This window comes from Glycine soja, chromosome 2 (genome assembly GCF_004193775.1).
Source record: "Glycine soja cultivar W05 chromosome 2, ASM419377v2, whole genome shotgun sequence".
Lineage (NCBI taxonomy): Eukaryota > Viridiplantae > Streptophyta > Magnoliopsida > Fabales > Fabaceae > Glycine > Glycine soja.
The window spans coordinates 4,484,198-4,493,068 of record NC_041003.1 but is presented as its reverse complement, the minus strand read 5'-3'; the positions used below and the strand labels follow the sequence as shown (position 1 = coordinate 4,493,068).

Below are 8,871 nucleotides of genomic sequence, written 5' to 3'. Positions count from 1 at the left end.
AACAGTAATATTTCATTTTCTCTTTGTTGTTTCCTTTTTGTATTTTTCCCTAGAGTAGCTCTAATCTCATGTCCAAACCAACCAAAAACATTGCGCTGATTTGAAACTTTGTCGTATGCGTTGTCTTTGAATTGTCAAAAATTTCAACTAAAGTATCAACGTAACTATCTATTTTGTGGTCCTCACAATTCAATGACGTCAATCTAATTTGATCCTTGGAGATAGATTTAGCATTTGCTGCATTCTCTTTATGAGAACTTTATGCCGAAATAGATTCAAAAGCCTAAGAAAACAGTGGAAACTTGGCTCTTTCTGCTTTCAACTTCGGCTGATGTGTTTGACCATTCCAGCCCAAAGGAATGAACCAAACTCAACATTTTAAAGGGAACACTGAACTTCCAGCCAAAATCTGGGGATGAAAGTATTAAGTACCAAACAAATAAAATGTGTCCTATCCATCACAACATTACCTTCAAAAATTCAATCATCGTCCCATTGTTCTTTATTTTGGTGGTACCTTCAAAAATTCATAGAATAGCTCCAATTGAGTTATAACCAATGTAGAAGACTAGAAGTGGATCATATCCAAATCTAAATTCCAACATTAAATCATAGAAAATAAAATGCATGTTTCCACGTTCGATCGACCAAGAGATTTAATTTTGATATGAAAGAATAAGAACAAACTCAAAATATTCATTAAGTAAAATTAAATTCAATAAAATAAATGTTGGGAAATTAACTTTAATTACAAATTTTCAATTAAAATATGTATTACCGTAAGAAGGATAAATTTTATGAATTTAGTGAACACAGAGGGGAAGTAAAATGAAACATCCGAGAGCAGAACCATTGCAATTTGCATGTTTCCACAATCGAACAAGAGAATTTCTTAGGAGGCATCAACCGTGATTTAAAATTGATGTGAAAGAATAGGAATTAATTTCATGTACTGATTAAAACCCTCGACAACAAAACAGAAGGGAAAGTTAAACATGCCAAGATAAGATAGACAGACACATAGCTCAATGATTCATGCTATCACATCGTTGAGAAACTTTTAACTACGCGGATTCATTGAAAACCCACCACATTAGGAGAAACATGAATATATCTATAATCCAACTAAACTAAATATTAAATAAAATTAAATTCTTTTTATTGACAGAGCCTACTGCATTATTTTTCCATCACATCACATGATAATCAAAACTTAGCAGAGAACCTAGGGCCATATCACACCTTGGCGCCGTTTACACTTTTTCATAATCACTATTAAAAAAAAAAGGAAATAGTAAAACATTCATAAACAAACAAAGCCCTGAAATAAAATAAGAAAAAGAGAGAAATATTTAAAAAAAAATCATTATAAAAAGATACTTATTGTGGTACGAATACTACAAGTCAAATAGAAAAAAGAAGAAATCTGAGAGGGAAGAGGCAACTCTATTTCATGTTTGAGCAAACACAAATTATAGACAGAGTGAGAGAAGAGACATTGGAGTGAAATGCGCACATTAGCACAGAGTCATCTATGCTTCTTCCTTGCCTTGGATCAGTGCACCACACACTAACACCTTCTGCATTAGCATTACAACCATGTCTATCCTTCTCATGCTCGTGCTACTGTGCGCGCGCTGCTTATCATGCGCCCAATGCGGTTCCGTTACAGAGATCCAAGCCTTAACTTCGTTGAAGCTCAACCTCCACGACCCTCTTGGCGCTCTCAACGGCTGGGATCCTTCAACTCCGTTAGCTCCGTGCGACTGGCGTGGAGTTTCATGCAAAAACGACCGAGTCACTGAGTTACGCTTGCCTCGCCTTCAACTCAGTGGCCAACTCGGTGACCGCATTTCGGACCTACGCATGCTTCGAAGGCTAAGCCTTCGCTCAAACTCCTTCAACGGCACCATTCCTCACTCGCTCGCCAAATGTACGCTCCTACGCGCCTTGTTTCTACAGTACAACTCACTCTCTGGCCAACTTCCTCCGGCGATCGCAAACCTCGCCGGCCTCCAGATTCTCAATGTTGCCGGCAACAACCTCTCCGGCGAAATTCCCGCCGAACTTCCTCTCCGTCTGAAATTCATCGACATCTCCGCGAATGCTTTCTCCGGCGATATTCCTAGCACTGTCGCTGCTCTTTCCGAACTTCATCTTATAAACCTCTCCTACAACAAGTTCTCTGGTCAGATTCCGGCCCGTATAGGAGAGCTTCAGAATCTGCAATACCTTTGGCTCGATCATAATGTTCTTGGAGGAACCTTACCTTCGTCTCTCGCGAATTGTTCCTCGCTCGTGCATTTAAGCGTTGAAGGGAACGCGATCGCCGGTGTGTTGCCGGCGGCAATTGCGGCTCTCCCTAACCTTCAGGTGTTGTCCCTCGCGCAGAACAATTTCACCGGCGCAGTTCCCGCTTCCGTTTTTTGCAACGTCTCGCTCAAAACGCCGTCGCTCCGCATCGTTCATTTAGGCTTTAACGGTTTCACGGACTTTGCGTGGCCTCAACCCGCCACAACGTGTTTCAGCGTTCTCCAAGTTTTCATCATTCAGCGCAATCGCGTGCGTGGCAAGTTTCCCCTGTGGTTAACCAATGTCACCACGCTGTCTGTCCTCGATGTTTCCGGCAACGCGCTCTCCGGCGAGATTCCGCCGGAAATTGGACGCCTCGAGAATTTGGAGGAGTTGAAGATAGCCAACAACTCATTTTCCGGCGTGATTCCTCCGGAGATCGTGAAGTGCTGGTCCCTGCGTGTTGTTGATTTTGAAGGCAACAAGTTTTCCGGCGAGGTTCCTTCGTTTTTCGGTAATCTTACAGAGCTTAAGGTTCTGTCTCTTGGTGTGAACCATTTCTCTGGTTCTGTTCCTGTGTGTTTTGGTGAGCTTGCGTCTCTTGAGACGTTGAGTCTAAGGGGTAATAGATTGAATGGTACAATGCCAGAGGAGGTGCTGGGTTTGAAGAATTTGACAATATTAGACCTCAGTGGAAACAAATTCTCAGGTCATGTTTCTGGTAAAGTTGGGAATCTGAGTAAATTAATGGTTCTGAATCTGAGTGGCAATGGCTTCCACGGTGAAGTTCCTTCTACATTGGGGAATCTTTTCCGTCTCACTACACTTGACTTGAGCAAACAGAATCTCTCTGGTGAATTGCCCTTTGAAATTTCAGGGCTTCCCAGTTTGCAAGTTATTGCTCTTCAAGAGAACAAGTTGTCTGGGGTGATCCCCGAAGGATTTAGCAGCTTGACCAGTTTGAAACACGTGAACCTAAGCTCTAACGAGTTTTCTGGGCATATTCCCAAGAACTATGGCTTTCTTCGATCATTGGTTGCTCTTTCATTGTCCAATAACCGCATCACAGGAACAATTCCCCCGGAAATTGGAAACTGCTCCGACATTGAAATTCTCGAGCTTGGATCAAATTACTTGGAGGGTCTCATTCCCAAGGATCTCTCTAGCCTTGCCCATTTGAAAGTGCTTGATTTGGGCAACAGCAATTTAACTGGAGCTTTGCCTGAGGATATCTCCAAATGCTCATGGTTAACTGTTTTGTTAGCAGATCACAACCAACTCTCTGGTGCTATACCAGAGTCATTGGCAGAGTTATCACACCTAACAATGCTGGATCTCTCTGCCAACAATTTGAGTGGGGAAATCCCAAGTAACCTAAACACAATCCCTGGTTTGGTTTACTTCAATGTCTCGGGTAACAACTTAGAAGGCGAGATTCCACCAATGTTGGGTTCTAAATTCAACAACCCTTCTGTGTTTGCAAACAACCAGAACCTATGTGGGAAGCCATTGGATAGAAAGTGTGAAGAGACAGACAGTAAGGAGAGAAATAGGTTAATTGTATTAATCATTATCATTGCAGTTGGAGGTTGTTTATTAGCATTATGTTGCTGCTTCTACATTTTCAGTCTTCTGAGATGGCGAAGAAGGATCAAAGCGGCAGTGTCCGGAGAGAAGAAAAAGAGTCCAAGAACGAGTTCAGGAACAAGCCAGAGCCGCAGCAGCACTGACACCAACGGTCCAAAACTCGTCATGTTCAACACCAAGATCACACTCGCGGAAACAATCGAAGCAACAAGACAATTCGACGAAGAGAACGTGCTGAGCAGAACAAGACACGGGTTAGTATTCAAAGCCTGCTACAACGACGGAATGGTCCTTTCAATTCGCAAGCTCCAAGATGGGTCTTTAGACGAAAACATGTTCAGAAAAGAAGCAGAGTCCTTAGGCAAAATCAGGCACCGAAACTTAACAGTTCTGAGAGGCTACTACGCTGGACCACCAGATGTTAGACTCTTGGTACACGATTACATGCCCAATGGAAACCTCGCCACGCTGCTCCAAGAAGCTTCTCATTTAGATGGCCATGTTTTGAATTGGCCAATGCGACATCTCATTGCATTAGGAATCGCTCGCGGCGTAGCGTTTTTGCATCAATCCTCTCTTATCCACGGCGACATAAAACCGCAAAACGTTCTTTTTGATGCAGACTTCGAAGCCCATTTATCAGATTTCGGGCTTGACAAGTTAACAGTTACCAACAACAACGCAGTTGAAGCCTCTACTTCAAGCACTGCTACGGTTGGCACGTTGGGCTACGTGTCACCGGAAGCTACTTTAACCGGGGAGGCCACCAAGGAGTGTGACGTGTACAGCTTCGGCATCGTCTTGCTGGAGCTTCTCACGGGGAAGAGGCCCATGATGTTCACGCAGGACGAGGATATTGTTAAATGGGTGAAGAAACAGCTTCAGAAGGGGCAAATTACGGAGTTATTAGAGCCTGGTTTGTTTGAACTTGACCCAGAGTCTTCTGAATGGGAAGAGTTTCTGTTGGGTGTGAAAGTGGGCTTGCTTTGCACAGCACCGGATCCTCTTGATCGACCAACCATGTCTGATATCGTGTTCATGCTTGAAGGTTGTCGTGTTGGACCCGATATTGCTTCCTCAGCTGATCCCACCTCGCAACCTTCTCCGGTGTAACCCAGAAAATGGACACGTGCTTGAGTTTATAACAACAATTTACACACTGTTGAATCGATTAAGTTAGATAACAAATATCTTTCTTCTGAAGTTTAACATTTTTCTTTCAGGAAATAACTTTACTTTTCGACTTTAGAAATGAAACAGTAGCTCTTGGTGGTTAATTTGCTGTTTTCTTAGCTGGAATGGAATTCTTTTCTGCATGAAAAAAAAAACATTTCTTTTTAAATTTGGAGTATGGACACTTCGGTGTTTTGCTTCAAGTGAAGAACTGGGAATCTGAGGTGGGGGTGTGGGGACCACTGGTGAAGTCAATGTCCTTTTGACACGTGGGATCATAGTGAAAACTTTGTGGTGTCAGAGGTTGATTCTGTTACCAAGGATAGAGTGTCGTGGAATGTATACGGGGATATGAGTTTCTTGATGCTACACGTGGCCCTCACTGTTACTGTTGTCCGAATTGTAGTGAGAAAAAAATGGAAAGAAAGGATTAGAAGCCTCAATTATTAGGCAGTGTTTATAGTGGGTCCTGATTTATTTGATTTGGATTATTGCAATGTGATCTGTCATGTTGACCATTTTTTTTGGTTTTGGGCGTGAATCTGGAACAGGATTCAGGAAGGAAAAAGTAATCATTTGTCACTGACTTTTGCTCTGTTCATTCAAATTTGTTTCAATTAAATTATTCTATTTTTATACTTATTTTGTATATTTTTTCTTCTCATTCTCATTCAAAGTTCTCAATGAGTGAAATCGTCTTTATCTAATTTCTTTTGAACAGATAAAATTCAAATTGTAGATCGAATAATGCTGCATCTGTTTCGTGCTATGTGGAACAGAAGAAGTGGAATGCTGGTACGAATATTCTAACGTTTAGCCTACACTTTGAAATATGTGTGTGTATGCAGAGAGACCAGAGGAAAGAAAATCAGTGATTGTTTAGCATCAGCCTATTTTTTTTTTTTATCGTTTTACATCATGCCCTGATGGGGTTCTAAGTGGCTATTTTTTTTTAATGGAAACATAATAACGAGATTAATTGTAAAAAGGTAAGTTTATTTTGTTAAAATGAAGTAGGGATGTTTTCCCGCAAAATTAAAGCTTTCAACACCATTGTCACGCTCTAAGTTGTACTCTATTTGGTCAATTCCAATTGAATAAAAAATCATCAAACACAAATTAAACTGAGGTTGCCTCTTATGGTAAAATATTGTGTGACTACTGACTATGTCCATCAATTTCAATGTTGTAAGCACCGCAGTTGTTGAACTAATGGGGTATCTAAGGTTAATCTTGTCTTTTGGTTCCCATGCTGCATTATACATTATCTATATAATAAGGTTTAAATCTTGTCTTTTTTATTTCTTACGTGAAAGGAGAAAAATTTAAAAGTAGCCGAGGCAGAAGAGAATATAGAAATCAAAAGGGACAAGTGAGAGACATCCAGAGCATCACAAGTCCAAGTTCATAATAACAAGCCGGAAAATTGACTCCCTTTTTACCTTTGAAATTTTAAGGCGCAAATCTCGCCAAGCTGTAGAACTTCTATCAGTTCTATGCTTTGTTCGTTTGACAAATTAGATGAATGAGCTGAACAAAAAGGCTAGCCTTAAAACGTGAAATCAACCTCAGATCGTTTAATCTAATTAAGCAAAATAATAAGCCTGAACCAAAGTAAATTGAGTGAATTTCATTTACTATCATAATATTATAGTTATACTTTTTTTTCCTTGCGTAAATCCTGTATATAAATGTTTTAACTAAGTAACTCTAATCTCTTCTTTACTTGCCTGATTTTTATATGCCACTTTTTAAATAAAAATATAAAAAAAATACTCATTGCCCAATCACTAAAGCAGACAGTCTTTATAACTTAATCACACTTCTTGACCATTTTTGGAACTTACTAAGTATCTTTATTTTTAAAATTAAATAAGTTTGGTCTTCCCATCAATTTTGTTTTCCTTCTATTTACCTTCATAAATTAAATTGATTAAATTTTTTAAATTTCCTACTCAAAACTCAAGCAAATACATCAAATTTCATCCAAAATTGAAAAGAAAATCTCATTTATTTTCCTCTTCAAATCCTAATATCACATCCTACAAAATCCTTCAAATTTTATCAAATCTTCACTACATTTGTAACTTATAATTTTTAAAAATCATTTCAAATTTCTCTAAAATATTTGCATAAAAATGAGAATTCAAAGATTTTTGTTAAAAAAATTCAAAAAGGGACCAAGTTTGTTTGATTTTAAAAGTGGTAGAATTTACCAACTTGACAGCTCAAGGAGGTCAGATACTGATATGCCACGAGCTTCAACAAGAAGCATTAAAAGTCAGAAAAAGATTGGTAAGGGAAGAGTGTGTGAATTATTTGCTTACTGATGAAAAGAGACGAGCTTCAACCGGAGTCAAACCAAAGACTTTTTAATAGGAAAGGAGGGGACAAGTACCGTGCACAAGAAGCTGTGGGACAATGGTGACTCTTCACTCGCATCATATCTCCATTTATCACGAGATTAGGAACCCTGCTCCATGGAACACGTTCTTCCCAGAAATTAGTTTTTTTTTTTATATTCATTCAAGAACCCATTCTTCCACAAATAATGCTCTTAAAGCTAGCAGCTAGTTTATCCTCCTCGAATAATTCTCATGTCTACCCTGTGACTTTTGGTAAGTAAATAGTTATGAAGCACGGACATTCCAGTCCCTTGCTGTGTCCGGTGTCCGACACGCGTCTGTATCAATATCCGACACTGACACAACACCCGTACTACGTTTTATATTTTGGACATTATAGGTATTCACGTGTTCGTGTCGGTGCTTCATAGGTAAATAGAATAGGATAACTTTATGCTATCAAGAATACTTAAAACGAAGTAACCCAAAATAGAGTCACTTACAAAAAATGCAAAAGTATAAAGTGCTTGAAGAAATCTTTGACCCTTTAGAGGGGAGCCACGTTTTGTATAGCCAGATCATATAAATGAGAACACGAATTTTCAAAAGGCCTAACTATTTGGTGGGAGCCGAGTCAGAGTCATATTAAAAACTGGAGGTCTAATATGAAAGAAGTAAAAGGAAGACGAAAAACTAATGAGGAAAACCTAGTTTCATACATAAAATATAAAAGTCAATTCGAGATCTGATACAAGTGCACGGAGAGCATAATAAAATATTTTCGTGACCTTGTGGGATATGGAAATGGACTTCCTTAACCTCTTGATAGATGACAAACCTACAAAGTCAGAAGCATATAAAAGAACCTCGGGGGTTTACCCAAAGTATAATTCTTGAAGGAATTTAGGGATTGGGATGACATTGTTATTTGGGAAAATCCACCAAATCAGATACAAAGGTTAGTGTCGTTAAACCTGGACAGAGGGTTCTAAAAGAAAGAAGGAAAATCAAGTTTCTGAATGAGATTAGGACTTTCCTCTAAAACCTTTGTGGAATGGAACTACTAAGGGAGCATATCCTAACTACTATAACAATGGTTCAAAAAAAGAACCTAACAAAATGTAGGAACAAGAAGGACATGAGCAACGATCAAGTAGGAAGTGATAAAAAGAGGCAAAGCTTTTTTGCTAAGGGGGAGTGACAACTTATAAGATAGTTCCAACACACAATGTAGGTGACACAGGTGTGTGTGTAAGTCAATACTAACACACTTTTGCTAATTCCATTTCTATTTGCAGATTATGCTATCATATGTTTATGTTACACATCCATGCATGCAGTCAATTTACCACATCAAATGACAACTTTATTTTTTATCCCAAATCCCAATATTTATCCTATTTACTATGCACCAAATAGGAGCAAGGATACTATCATGTTGATTATAAAGAAACCCATTTCCACATATCACATC

The 8,871-nt window shown here is 39.2% G+C and overlaps 1 protein-coding gene across 1 annotated transcript; it reads left to right on the top strand.

The window, feature by feature from the left end:
• The first annotated feature begins 1,349 nt into the window (after window positions 1–1,349).
• Window positions 1,350–5,156, top strand: LOC114381685 (probable LRR receptor-like serine/threonine-protein kinase At4g36180). Its single transcript, XM_028340918.1, has one exon. It carries the CDS (start codon window positions 1,600–1,602, stop codon window positions 4,990–4,992), a length of 3,393 nt encoding a protein of 1,130 aa, XP_028196719.1. The 5' UTR covers window positions 1,350–1,599; the 3' UTR covers window positions 4,993–5,156.
• Window positions 5,157–8,871: the final 3,715 nt, after the last annotated feature.

Excerpts from the sequence above, each read along its gene's own strand:
- LOC114381685 (XM_028340918.1), top strand. The coding sequence starts at position 1,600 with ATGTCTATCCTTCTCATGCTCGTGCTACTGTGCGCGCGCTGCTTATCA.